Source organism: Dipodomys merriami, unplaced genomic scaffold (genome assembly GCF_024711535.1).
Source record: "Dipodomys merriami isolate MVZ:Mamm:240054 unplaced genomic scaffold, mDipMer1.0.p SCAF_120, whole genome shotgun sequence".
In the NCBI taxonomy this organism is placed as follows: Eukaryota; Metazoa; Chordata; class Mammalia; order Rodentia; family Heteromyidae; genus Dipodomys; species Dipodomys merriami.
Genome location: NW_027202494.1, coordinates 1,757,864 through 1,771,117, shown reverse-complemented (window position 1 = coordinate 1,771,117; position 13,254 = coordinate 1,757,864). Strand labels below are relative to the sequence as shown.

General features: G+C 61.3%; 1 protein-coding gene across 1 annotated transcript; it reads right to left on the bottom strand.

Annotated features, from left to right (window-relative positions):
- Positions 1–666: 666 nt before the first annotated feature.
- LOC138823542 (solute carrier family 38 member 8-like) lies at positions 667–13,028 on the bottom strand. The gene is made up of 10 exons (XM_070016926.1): positions 12,840–13,028; positions 11,535–11,733; positions 10,216–10,348; positions 10,044–10,145; positions 8,116–8,173; positions 4,499–4,613; positions 3,777–3,924; positions 3,418–3,623; positions 2,675–2,726; positions 667–774 (listed from the first exon to the last, which is right to left on the bottom strand). The coding sequence occupies exons 1-10, from the start codon at positions 13,026–13,028 to the stop codon at positions 681–683; spliced, it is 1,296 nt and encodes a 431-aa protein (XP_069873027.1). The 3' UTR covers positions 667–680.
- Positions 13,029–13,254: the final 226 nt, after the last annotated feature.

The following is a 13,254-nucleotide window of genomic DNA, read 5'->3' as shown; positions in this document are numbered from 1 at the left end:
CAAGTGAGGAGGGCAAGCAGGGGGAGCAGGGCTTTCCTGGTCCTGGGGTCCGGGGTGTGTCCTGGTCGCAGTGAAGGCTCCCGGTCCTGTGCTCTGCTCAGAGCCTGGCTTGCGTCCACCGCACCCCCAAAAGCCCTGGGCTCAACACCCCAAAGCAGGGCTCTTGGGCCTCGGTCCCTGCTTCCTTACTCAGCGTATGCCGCAAAAGCTCATCTGGGGTCCTGACCTGGGAGCCCCGCAAAGGTGACCTTAGGAACTGGGCTGCGCACACCCTCGCTGGGTAATGAAGACGAGACACAATGGAGTTCAGGAAACACTCGGTCATTCAGGACGAGCCCAGGAGGACACGGAGACGTGTGGGGGGAGCAGCCGCGCGCCAAGGAGAGCGGGCACGAGGGCTGCATCTGCAGAGCGGGGAGCCCAGGGGCTCCAAGGGGAGCAGGAGGAAGCGGGGGAAGGAGGCTCCGGAAGCCCCAGCCAGACACATGGCTGGGACCGCGGCTACAGGGGTGCGGAGCCGCACACTTCCACGTGCAAGACACCGGCTGTGCCCACGCGCCGCGGCCACCGCCGGGGCCTACACCACCCTTCCTCCCGTCACGCTGGGGCCCCGCGGCGACTCTATCTCTGGGAAGGAAGCCACGTCGGTCTCACGGCTGCCCCGGAAGCCACAGGCCCCCCTAGAAGAGCTCCAAGACGGCCACGGCCGTGCTGTGCCCGAAGATGAAGGTGCCGAGCAGCACGGAGAGCGCCCCCCACAGCTCCAGGCAGCACCTGCCGAGGGACACCCCGTCAGCGCCAGCTCCACGCGCCGCACCCACAGGCCCATGCGCACGGACGCGCGTGAGCCGAGGCCCAGCGTTCTCATCCACCCCGACCCGAGACTCGCCTCATAGCTTTGTTCCTCATCCCAGTGTTTCACCAAAGAAATGCAGGAGGGACAACGTTTAACCCCGCTTGCGCTCCACTCTGCACCCACTGATTCGCCCTCCCCCAGGTCCGGGGAGGCAGGGGGGAGCTCACCCACAAACTTCCCAGTGAGGCCACAGTGTCTGTGTGTCTGTGGCCAGGAAGAGCTGGAAGATGGCAGCAAATGGCCAGACCGCCAGAGACTCTGGCCCCTTCACGGAGGCTGGACGGGACCCCTGCCACGGAAGGGGCCTCCTCGGCCGCTCAGGGTCGGGGGGGGGGGGAGGCTGGGGCAGGAGTGACTGGCTGAAGCACTGCCTGCCGGTCCCTGACAGACTGGAGGACCACAGCCGCGAGAACATCACAGAGAAAGCACCTCCGTTAAGAACTGCTGAGCTTGGGGCTGGGGAGGTGGCTCAGCGGTAGAGCGCTTGCCTTGCATGCATGAGGCCCTGGGTTCGATTCCTCAGCACCACATAAGCAGAAAAAGCTGGAAGTGGCGCTGTGGCTCCAGTGGTAGAGTGCTAGCCTTGAGCTGAAGAGCTGAGAGACAGCGCCCAGGCCCAGAGTTCAGGCCCCATGACTGGCAAAAAAAAAACCCCAAAACAAAAAACAACAACAACAAAGAACTGCTGAGCTTGGACCACGTGAGACAGAGCAGCGGCTCCCGCAGAGTGCTGCAGGGCATGGGCTATTCGGGGGCACTGTGGGGCATGGGCTGTTCACGGGGCACTGTGGGGCACGGGCTATTCGGGAGACTCTGCGGGGCATGGGCTGTTCACGGGGCACTGTGGGGCACGGGCTATTCAGGGGGCCAGATGGCCAGGGCCAGCCGCAGCCCTGAGTGGGGCTTAAAGATGCCCAGAGCAACTCTCATGAGTGCAGACGTGGCCAGGCCACACCTGCGGCTGGAGCAGAGCCAGCTCGGGCTCATGGATCCGGAGGACAGGGCCACGTGAGCCCAGGCTGTGCCGGCCACACTCCAGGCCCCATCCACCGCGTCCCCCTGGGACCTGTGTGACCCGACTTGGAGATGAGTCACTCAAATGCAATGAAAGAGGCCACCTGGTGCAGCATGGGCCCTGCAATCCTTCTTCTAGAAGGATCTTTGAGAGCCAGAGACCAGAGAGAAACCACACAGAGATGGCAAGGGTCACAGGGACTGGTGTGACGCAGCCACAAGCCAAGGGACACCTGGAGAGCTGTGGGCAGCACGGCCTGCCCGCCTCACGTTAATGTGTGAGTGTGTGTGTGTGTGTGAGTGTGTGAGTGTGTGTGTGTGAGTGTGTGTGTGAGTTGTGCGAGTGTGTGTGTGAGTGAGTGTGAGTGTGTGTGAGTGCGTGTGTGTGTGTGTGTGCTCATTGGCCATCTGCGGTCACTACAGCAGCTGAGAGCCAGCGCAGGGCCCGCCTGTCTCCCCTCCGTGTGCACATCTGCGCAGCGGGAATCAGGTTCACTCGGGTCCCGGACCCAGAGGGCCAGGACCAGCCCTGGCCGTGTCCAGCTGCAAAGCCAGCTTCCTGACTCCTCCTCCTCTGGGGGGCAGGGTGGAAGCCCTGCCCCCGCCCCCAGCAACACACAGCCACCAGGCCCCTGTGAGACAGGACCGGCCCGTGCCCCCGTCCTGCCCTGGGGCTGAGCCCCCCCACAGACCCCTGAAGGCTGAGGGACAGGAGCTGGGCCCCGCCACCCAGAGGGGGCCGCGGCACACCGGGGCTTTTGGAATGTGGGTGAGGAGGATGGGCACGCCCACGGGGGCACTCACTGCACTCCTGGTCCCACAGGCTCCACGTCCGCCGCACAGATGAGACACAGACCTGTGGGGGAGACACGGGTCGCCCGATGCCCCTTGTCAGACCACGGGCTGGGGTCCGGGGTCCCCGGGACCTGAGAGGGCTCTCCCCACAGGTGGCCCTGGCTCAGGCTTGCTGAGCGTTCAGGGGTGAGGACCCCAGCTCAGCACCCCAAAACAAGCCAGCCAGGAGGCTGGTAAGGACATGCGCTCTGGGCAGCCTGTGAGGAGATGGGGCGCATCAGACCCTGCACTCCCACCCCAGGTCACTCCCTGCGCCCCTCCTCAGCACCCCCACTCCCCACACCCTGCGCCGTCCACAGCGCAGCCCGACCTGTGGGCGGGGGGACACCACAGCAGAGGCCACCCAGGAGTCTCAGCCTCCCGCGAACCTGGCGTTCCCACGCCCTGGGTCTCCAGCCTCCGGTACTCAGCCCCTGGCCCTTGATTCCACCATTTCCCCAGGCTAGAGGCTACCTACATGGCCGGCCCTACTGCTCACTGGGGGGCCCTGGCCCTGCTTCCTCTGAACCCTAAGAACTCGCAGCTTTTGCAGACACAGAACCCCTCTGTGACCTGCAGTGCCCTGTGGCTGTAGCCATTCAGGTTTCCTGGCTGTGGCTACCCTTGTGGGACTAGAACCTTCCAGAACCTGGACCTCTCACACACAGGGAGTCTGCGCAGAGACGGGCCGGGCGGGGAGGACCAACACCCACCCGGGAAGATGAAGATGAAGAAGGCGCTGACGCCCCCGACGGCGCGGGTGATCTGGCTGAGGTCGGGCAGCACCAGGGCCAGGGCCAGCGTCGCGGCCACCCACAGGACAGTCAGCGGCAGCCGCACCCACGGCCCCGAGGGGTCGGCCAGCGCCCGGGGACCCTGCGCGCCCCAGCTCCTCTTCCAGAAGTCCTGCAGCACGGACCTGCAGCGTGCGGACACATTCACCCCTCCACAGCTGGCCGGGGTCCCCGCGCCCCGGACCAGGCGTCCCCGCTGCTCCCCCACCGGCTCCGCCCGGCCGGGCAGGGCGCCCACCATCAGGCCCCCCCCCACGCCCGGCCCGGCCCGGCCTCACCTCCCCAGGAAGAGCACGATGGGGTAGACCGTCACAATGGAGACCGCGAAGAGCACACGGGCCACGAGGACAGCCACGTCGTCCTCAGGGTAGGACATCAAGATGTCCGAGGACACCTCTGTCCCGAAGGTCAGGAAGCCGTAAACCCCTGCAGGAGAGCCAGGGCGCCGGGGTGCTGAGATTAGAAAAGTGCCTCCTCTTCCCAGCATCTCAAGGTGCTCATGGTGGAAGCTTCTAGAAGGTTCTGTTCTGCTCTTTCCCAAGGCTGCCCAGTTGGAGGACTAGACCACAGACTTGCCCCTGCCAAGGTCTGGAGGTGGAGGAAAGAAAAGGTGCCAGCCTCGAGAGCAGACACCTGTCGGGGTGGGCCCAGAACCTGGGTCTGTGCGGTGGACGTGCTGTGCAGCCTCGGGCATGTCAGAGCCCTCTCCGGGCTGCACTGCCATCCTTGCCTGTCACCGTGGGAGCACATGTCCTCTCCCACCTCCTCTCTGAACGGGCAGGCGCGTGGGAGGCCGCCGGAGCAGAGGCAGGGGCTCAGCCCTGAACGCGTAGCGCGAAGCCAAGGCTGGGCTCCGCTGTCCCATCTATGAAATGGGCACTAAGGGTTCAACAGCCCGGGAGGCAAAGGGCCGGGCCGGGCACGCAGCAGGCTCTAGACCCCCGGCCCGCTCCTCTGCCCTCTGCCCTCTGCCCTCTGCCCCCCGACCCCGCAGGCCCACCTGTCAGCGAGTAGACCACACAGCAGGCCAGCAGGGACAGCACGGAGAGCAGGACCCAGTGGCAGAGGCTCTGCCGACGCATGCTGCGGTAGATGGACACGGCCGCCTCGTGGCACTGGAGGGCAGAGGCGGGCTCAGGGAGGGGCCCGGGGGAGGGCACCCCCACAGCACGGGGGAAAAGACCAGACGAGAACCGCAGACCCCGGAGCAGAAGACACTCCCAGAGGCACTGGGAGCTCAAACGGTCCTGAGGTTCAAGTCCCAGGCAGGGGCCCCGGGATTTCTGGGCCAACATGTTGGGAGGGGGCGGGTCCCGGGGGGGAGGGCTGCCCGGGGCACCTCCCGCCTCCAGCTTGCCCTTCTGCCCCCCATTTATGACCACTGGAACTGTCTCAAATGCCCCCGGGGACCCGCCACCCCAGTGGGACCAGGGTGGTGCAGTGTAGAGAGTGGGGAGGGTCTGGGAAGGGTGGGGAGGGTCTGGGAGGGTGGGGAGGGTCTGGGAAGGGTGGGGAGGGTCTGAGAGGGTGGGGTGTGGTCTAGCAGGGTGGGGAGGGGTCTCGGAGGGGTGGGGAGGGCCTGGGAGGGTGGGGTGTGGTCTAGCAGGGTGGGGAAGGGTCTGGGAGGGGTCTGGGAGGGGTAGGGAGGGTCTAGCAGGGTGGGTGTGGTCTAGCAGGGTGAGGAGGGTCTAGCAGGGTGGGTGTGGTCTAGCAGGGTGAGGAGGGTCTAGCAGGGTGGATGTGGTCTAGCAGGGTGGGTGTGGTCTAGCAGGGTGAAGAGGGTCTGGGAGGGTGGCGACGCCTGGCAGGGACTGTCAAGGTCTGTGGAGTTACATGGAACATCCAATGCAGACTCTCACAGGGAACGTACACAGCCAATGCAGATCGCATTTCTCACCCCAGGGTGGGCTGTGGCGTGTTCTGTGACTGAGGGGAAGAGAGTCCCCCCTACACAGCCCTGGGTCTGTCCCTTCCCAGTCCCCACCACTATGCTGTCTCTCAGAATGGGGTGCCTCCTCCCCCATGTCTCTCCCTGAACTTAGACTGCCTACACCCTGATTGGTGGCCCCAGGGCCTTTGCCCGAGCTGTTCCCTGGGGCTCCCCTTCTACCAGCCCCTACTCATGCTGAAGGGAGCAATCTCCTCTCATGGGGTTCCATGAATTCAGCTCTGCCTTGTCCGGGTCTGCCTTGCTCAGGGCTCTACCGCAGGACAAGCGCAGCACAGCCCAGCTGACCACCATTCTGGGGTCACCCATGAACACCCCCTCAAGTCCACTAGTGGCAGAGGCTTCCCTCTAATCAGCCCTGGGTCCCACCCCACTTTGATGCCAGGCCTACATGGTGGAAGGTGGGCTGCTGTGCCCGCCAGGCACAGACGTATCTGAACCCATTTGGGGAAGGCGGATTGGGCACCTGTGCTTTCCGCTCTGGGCGTCTCTGGGGCCACGGGAGAGCTTGGGCAGGCAGTGGGGGTCACCCTGGCCTCCCGTGAGCGGCGTGGCACCCCGTGGGTAAGTTGCCAGAAAAGCAGAAGTGGCGCTATGGCTCCAAGTGGTAGAGCACTCACCTTGAGTGAAAAAGCTCAGGGACAGAACCCAGGCCCTGAGTTCAAGCCCCACAACCGACCAAAAGAATACAAATAAATAAATGCAAATAAAAACAAAAACTAGCTGGGTGCTGGCAGCTTATGCCTGGAAGCCCAGCTACATGGGAGACCGAGGTGGGGAGAATTATGGTTTGAGGCCAGCCCAGACACACACAAAGACCCTATCTCAAGCACCAGCTGGGGATAGTGGCATGCAGCCATCATTCCAGCTACACGTGAGGCTGAGATTAGAAGGATCATGGTTCCAGCCAAACCTGAGCCAAAGGTTCACGAGGGGATCTCCATCTCAGTGGAAGAAGATGGGCATAGTGACCGGTACCTGTCATCCCAACTACGAATGGACACCACAGCCCAGGCATGAGCCCAGGCGGGAGGTGAGAGACCTGACCTCAGAGTCAGCAGCACAGGAGAGCCAGGGCCTGGCTCAGACCCTTCTGTGCCTCTTCCAGAGCCATCTACAGAACCGGCCTCAGCCGTTCTGTGGCTCACCTGTGTTTTGTTCTCTACCTGGAGGGCCTGCCTAGCAAATGAGAGGCCCTGAGTTCAAATATCAGTACCTCCACCAATAATGATAGTAAGCAGGTTGCTGGTGGCTCACGCCTGTCATCCTTGCTACTCAGGAGGCTGAGATCTGAGGATCACGGTTCAGAGCCAGCCCAGGCAGGAAGGCCGGTGAGACTCTTATCTCCAATAAACCATTAGAAAACTGGAAGTGGCGCTGTAGCTCAAGTGGTAGAGCTCTCGCCTTGAGCTGAAGAGCTGAGGGACAGCGCCCAAGCCCAGAGTTCAAGCCCTACAACTGACCAAAATAATCATAATAATAATTATTATAACCACAGATTTCAGAAGTTCCAGAAGCCGGTGCGGCCAGAACAGACCTTGAAGCCATCTGCTCCTCCTGGCCTGGCCTGGCCTGGCACGTGCACTCACGTTTGGGGGAGAGAGGACACCTTGGAACCAGGCCAGGGATCCTGATCAGCACGGCCACCTCCACCCAGCCTCAGCCCTACCCCCGACCCCTGGCTCTCCAAGGCAGAGCCTGCCACCTCGCCCTGCCAGCTCTCCCTCCCAGCCCCGGCGCAGCAGCCTGTGTCCCTGGAAACCACAGGCAGCCTGGTTGCTAGGGGAAGCGAAGGGGAGCCGGGCAGAGGTGAGCGGCGAGCATCTGGTAGGCCGCGCCGGCTTCCGCACCATGTGCTCGGGCCAGGAGAGGGGCAGTTATGCTAAATCCAGATGACAGCTGACAGCTAACACCGGGCTGTGCAGCTTTCAAAATATTGCGTGTGCAGAAGAAATGTGAGAAAGTCACGTGGGCTTGGCGGAGCCCCAGAAACCACACTGTTAAAAGGAAGAGAAATCAGAAATGTTTCCGATTTTTTTTTTTCCTCCAAAATGGTTCTCACAAACACAAGAGGAGGAAAGAGGAGGCAGCTGGCACACGAGGGACCAGGACGCCAGGGCTGCAAAGCCGGCACTGCTGGAGGAGCTGATGAGCTCGACCCCTCCTTGGGTGTGGAGGTGCTGGTGGAGGGCAGGGTTTTCAGAGACGGAAGCTACCTTCCTCCAGTGAGCTGCGGCAGGTACGGTTTCCCAAAGGCAGCGCTGCTCTCTGAGCTGCCTGGGGCTTCACCTGGTCCCAGGTGGGCCTCCTGGGCTTCGCTCTGGACCTGCAGGCCTCCCTGCCCAGGCGCCTCCCTCTCCCGCCACAGCAGCGGCCACAGTCCTAGGAGCATCTGCCAAGAGGCTCTGGTTCCAGTCCCCATGCTCAGTCCCCAGCCAGCAAGTGCAGGGCTGCAGATGCTGACACCACAGGTGGGGGACAGTTCCCAGTTTCAGTGACAACTCGCGCCTCCTAGAGAGCCCAGACGCTGTGTGCGCAGTCTCCAGCTGACAGCTGCTGGAAGCCATTAAGCGCTAAGTCCTCAAATGTCCCCCTCCCTCCCCCAAACAGGGAGCCACACGGTCCCCAGGGATCAGGGAGCCTCTGGAAATACCACAGTGGACGCTTACCTGAAACCCGAAGCAGATGGTGGGAAAGACACTGAGCGCAGAGGCCCAGGAGACGGGGCTGTGGGGAGACAAGAACAGGGAGTGTGGGGGTCTGAATCAGCCTGAACTGGCTCTGCGGGTGCTCTGCCGCTTGTGCCACGCCCCCACTCCCCCACTTTAGCTATCGTTCAGATAGGGCCTTGCACTCTCTTGCTCAAGCTGTCCTCAGAGGGCGATCCTCCCACCCCTGCTCCTGCCTTCCTGCCTCCACAGGAGCACGCCGCCACCCCCAGGGCACTGATGGAGAGCAGTTTACTAACTTCTTGCAAGGGTTGTTCTTGAACTGTGATCTTTCTAATCTCGACACCCTGGCTGAGAGGATGAATTTAAAGAAGAGCAGAGACACATGACCACGTGGGCTGTAGGTGTGTTCGCAGTGTTTATGGCCAGCTTTGGGGATGGAAAGGAGGTTTATTAAATGTTGCACTTGCTAAATCTGGCTCTGCTGACATTTGGCAAGATGACATTCTCCACGTGGGCAGGACTCGGGCAAGGCAGCAGCTAGGGGAGCTGCCTTCCCACCTCTCCTCGCGCGCGCGTGCGCACGCGCGCACACACACACACACACACACACACACACACACACACACACACACATGACTGCCTCCTCCCCAGGCCAGCCACCTCCATCCGGCGCGCCTCCCACAGCCCAGGCCGCTTTGTTCTCATCCAAACTACTCAGAGGACGAGGCGTGCAAGGGCACACTCTCACGCCCTCTCTGGGGTCTTTGCCTGGTGGGCCTGGTCCCTGTGTCAGCAGCCCCACGTGCCTGCCTCCGGCATGCTCAGAGGACATGCGACAGAAGGGTCAGGAGCAGCACCCCTCTGCCTGGTCCTGTTTCTGTCTCGCTGCCTGTCTGTCTGTCTCTCTGCCTGCCTGCCTGCATGTCTGTCTCTGTCTCTATCTCTTTCTGTCTCTCTGTCTCTGTCCCTGTCCCTGTCTCTATCTCTATCTCTGTCTCTGTCTCTTTCTATCTCTCTGTCTCTGTCTCTGTCTCTTTCTGTCTCTGTCTCTCTGTCTCTATCTCTGTCCCTGTCCCTGTCTGTCTCTGTCTCTGTCTCTTTCTGTCTCTGTCTCTGTCTCTGTCCCTGTCCCTGTCTGTCTCTGTTTCTGTCTCTGTCTCTCTGTCTTTCTCTCTCTGTGCAGGTATGCGGAGAGTTGTATTGGGGTAGCCAAGATTACAGGAATGAGTTACCATGCCCATTTGGTCCCATTTCTTCCCCTGACCCCCACAGAACATAGCAGGTGATCTCTTTCGGAGAAAATCAGGTCACACCTTGTGCTTCAACAGAACTCCAATCCCTGTCCCGGCTCCAGGTCTCTCCGCGATACCCTACCCCGCTTGCTGCCTGGCGCGGCTCCCTCTGTCCCTAGAAGCTGTCTCTGCTGCCTCTGCCTGAACCTAGAAGCCCGCCCCAGCTGGGGTAGCCTTTAGTGCCTTCGTGCACAACTAGGTCTGGTCCTTTATTTCTTGTTTCTTTCTTTTTGTGCCAGTCTAGGGCTTGACCTCAGGGCCTGGGCACTGTCCCTGAGCTTTTTTGCTCAAGGCTAGCACTCTATCACTTGAGCCACAGCTCCACTTCTGACTTTTTGCTGGCTTATTAGAGGCTCATGGACTGTCCTGCCTGAGCTGGCTTTGGCCTCTGATCTGATCTCAGATCTCAGCCTCATGAGTAGCTAGGATGACAGGTGTGAGCTGCTGTGCCTGGCTAATGACGCACGCTTTGGCAGAGAAGGGGCCTTGGGGCCGCTCTCCCCTCGCCCGAGCCGTCGGGGCCTCACACAAGGGGCCCAGGCTCTGTGGTGGACCTGGGCCCTCCCAGGCTCTGCGGTGGACTGGGCCCGCTTCTCCCGCGGGAAGCAGGGAAAGCCGTTCTCACAAACTCACCTTGGCAAAGGCAGAGGCTCCCGCAGCAGCCCCGGAGGCCGAAGGTAGTACTGCATCGTGACGACCAGAGCCAGGTAGCAGGCAGCCAAGGTGCCCAGGATGCTGCCGTGGAGAGGGGCAGCGTCAGCGGCCGCTCAGCTGCACCCTGCTAGAGGCGTGGGCAGCCCCATACCTGGTGTACTTCTGGAAAGCGATCTCCCTGGGTGCCGACAGGGGCAGGATGACCAGCACGGACAGCAGGGGCAGCGTGAAGCGCTGGGTAGCGTACCAGGGCTGGGGGTCCCCGAGCAGGAGGGAGTCACACACTGGCGGGGACAGGGGCGGGCGCTGAGGCAGCAAGCACAGCGCGGCCACACAGGACAGGCACAGGGGCCTCAAGAAGGAAGGAGCCAGAACCTCCCAGAAATCCATTCCACGAGCGCTCGGGAGCTCTGCCCAGGGCCCCATCCCTGCTCCTGTGGCATTCTCGCTGGCCACAGGCCCTTTCTGGCTTGCGCAGGAGCTCCGCGGCTGTGTGGGCTGTGCACGCTGCCGGGGGTTTGGCCATCCTGAGGGAGACGCTTCGCGCCTCACTTCCGTTCTGCTGCTACGCGATAACCTGAATCGATGCTAAGGAAGAGCTAAATAATGCTGTTGTCCACCTTGGCCTAATGGAAGTTTCCAGCATCCTGCACCCACCAACATACAGAACATCTGTTCTCTTGACCCGTTGGACTGAGCACAAGCTGGGACCAGGCCTCAACAATCTAAATCACCCCAAGGATGCTCTCTGCCCATGATACAATTGAGACAGAAACCAAGCAGGGATCTGGAAAACTCCAGACTGAAATGAAATAATCCAAACATTTGACAAGTCAAGGAAGAAACAGTGGGGGAAAAAAAATCAGCAAAAAAACCCAACCCCGGTTCCGGTGGCTCATGCCTGTAATCCTGGCTGAGATCTGAGGATCACGGTTCAAAGCCAGCCAAGAGCAGGAAAGTCTTTGAGTTTCTTAACTCCACTAAATTACTCAGAAAAAGTTGCAAGTGGCGCTGTGGCTCAAGTGGTAGAGCACCAGCCTTGAGCACAGAGAGGCTCAGGGACAGCGCCCAGGCCCTGAGTTCAAGCCCCAAGACCAGCAGAAAATAAAATTAAAAAAAATATACTTTGGCATAAAAGTGAAAAAAAGAACATACTAGAACTGGTTAAGACGCAGCAAAAGCAGCACTTAGTGGAAGAGTCTCACTAGGAGGCGAGAAGCTGGGGTTGTGGGGGAGAGTTCCGGGGGTCTCTGTGAGGTATTCATGCCATGGCTTGTTTTCCCATCTGTAAAAGGGATTATGTCTTCGAGACACCCTCGCTGCAGCCTCAGTCCCCTCATGTGTGTCTACCTGTGATAATACACTCACTCTCCCTTCCCTGCCCTTTTGCTGTCCCCACCCCCGGGGGGGACAGCCAGTGTCTACTGTCCCCGCGTCTACTGTCCACCTGCGTCCCAGCACAGTACTCACGCTTCTCCAGCTGGTCCCCGATCACCCTGAGGAAGGCCACGGAGATCATGAGCAGGTTGAGCAGGAAGCAGGCCTCACACAGCTTCCCCATGGCCGGGCCACACAGCTCGCGGACCACACCCTGGTAGGAGTCCTGGCCGCTGGCGGAGGCTGCATAGCCCAGGATGGCCAGCCCACTGGTCAGGAAGACCAAGGAGACCTGCAAGAAGGACCGCAGGACTCCAGCATGCTGCACCGAGGCCTCAACCTCCCCAGAGACAGGCCAGGGCCCCGCCCCGCCTCGCCCCTTCCCACCCTTCTAGTCTGCCAGCCTGTGTCTGCATCTATGCTTCTAACACGGCTCAGCCTCGGCCGGACAGAGGAGACAGCAGAAAGCCAGGGGTGACATGGCTCTCCAGAGCTGGCTGGAGAGGCAGAGTGGGTGGTTAGGAACACAAGGCGGAGCAGGCCTGCCTGGGCCCCAAATCCAGCTGTGAAGTGCCAGCTGTGAAGTGGGAGCAGGCCTGGGGTGCTGGTGATGCCTTCCGCTTGGTGACCTGCCCGGGCGGTGCTCGTCCTTCCCACCACCTCCCACTGCCTCTACGTCAGCTCTGATGTTTTGTTCCCACATTTTCAGACATACAGGAGGGGTGCAACCCCCACAGCAGGCCATCTCTCCAGGGTCCAGGAGAAGCCCCGCCTCTGCCATGTGGCCCCGCCCACAGAACCATGCCCATGCAAAGCCCCGCCCACCGAGCCCCAGACCCCATTCCTTTGTTTACCCCTCCCACACCCAACCCAAGCCCGGCCACTACAGTGTGGCGGGGCCAGCCAGCCCAGCCGTGGTGTGTTGCGTTGGGTAGTGGTGATTTGTGCCAGCCCCGCAGCACATCCAGTCCTCAGTGCTATGCTCCAGGAAGACCGCAGGGTCTTTTCAAATTAGCATCTAGCCCTGGTGAGCTGCCGGGCACGTGGCACAGGGGGCACACAGTGCAAGGCAGACATGTGCGGTTGAAGGGACAGGAGAGGAACAGGCGCCTCAGCCCACCAGTCCCTGCTCCCAGAGCTGATGACCACGAAGTGACCGCACCCAGACACCCCATCTGCACCAGCGAGAGGGGGAATGCTTGAGGAGGGTGCTCTAGAAGTCTGTGAAGCCGGCTTCTAGACCAGGTACCTTAGGCTGCCCAGGCACTACCCCGGATGGCCTCCGCCCAACGGCCTCATTAGCAGAGAGGGGGCCGCCATCTTGCAGAACAAGACAGGGGATCCTACCTGGGAAAGCCACAGCAGTGCCTGCCTGTCCCTGGAGGCCCGGGGACTTACCAGCACCACCAGGAAGGTGGGCAGCACGCCTCCCGCCTGGTGGAAGGCCCAGGGGAAGTTGAGCAGGCCAGCTCCCAGTGCGGACTTGATGAGAATGAAGACGGCGCCCAGCGAGGACAAGCTGGGGGTGACGGCCTCAGGGTGAGGCTTCTCTGTTAGGCCTCTGTTCCCTTGGGTCTGCCCCTCCATGGCTGTCCTGACAAAGGACAGAAGCTAAGGGCCATCTTCACCCCTCTTCTTCCCCAGCTTCCCAAAGTCTCCTCTCCTCAGACCCAACCCTCCCCCCTCCCCCCGCTAGACCCTCACCTCAGCCATAGCCTGAACATGACAGTTTCGTTTGCCCGGTGATTTCTGACCTCACCCCTTCTCCTCACCCTTCCCACTTTTTTTTTTTTTTTTTTTTTTTGCCAGTCAT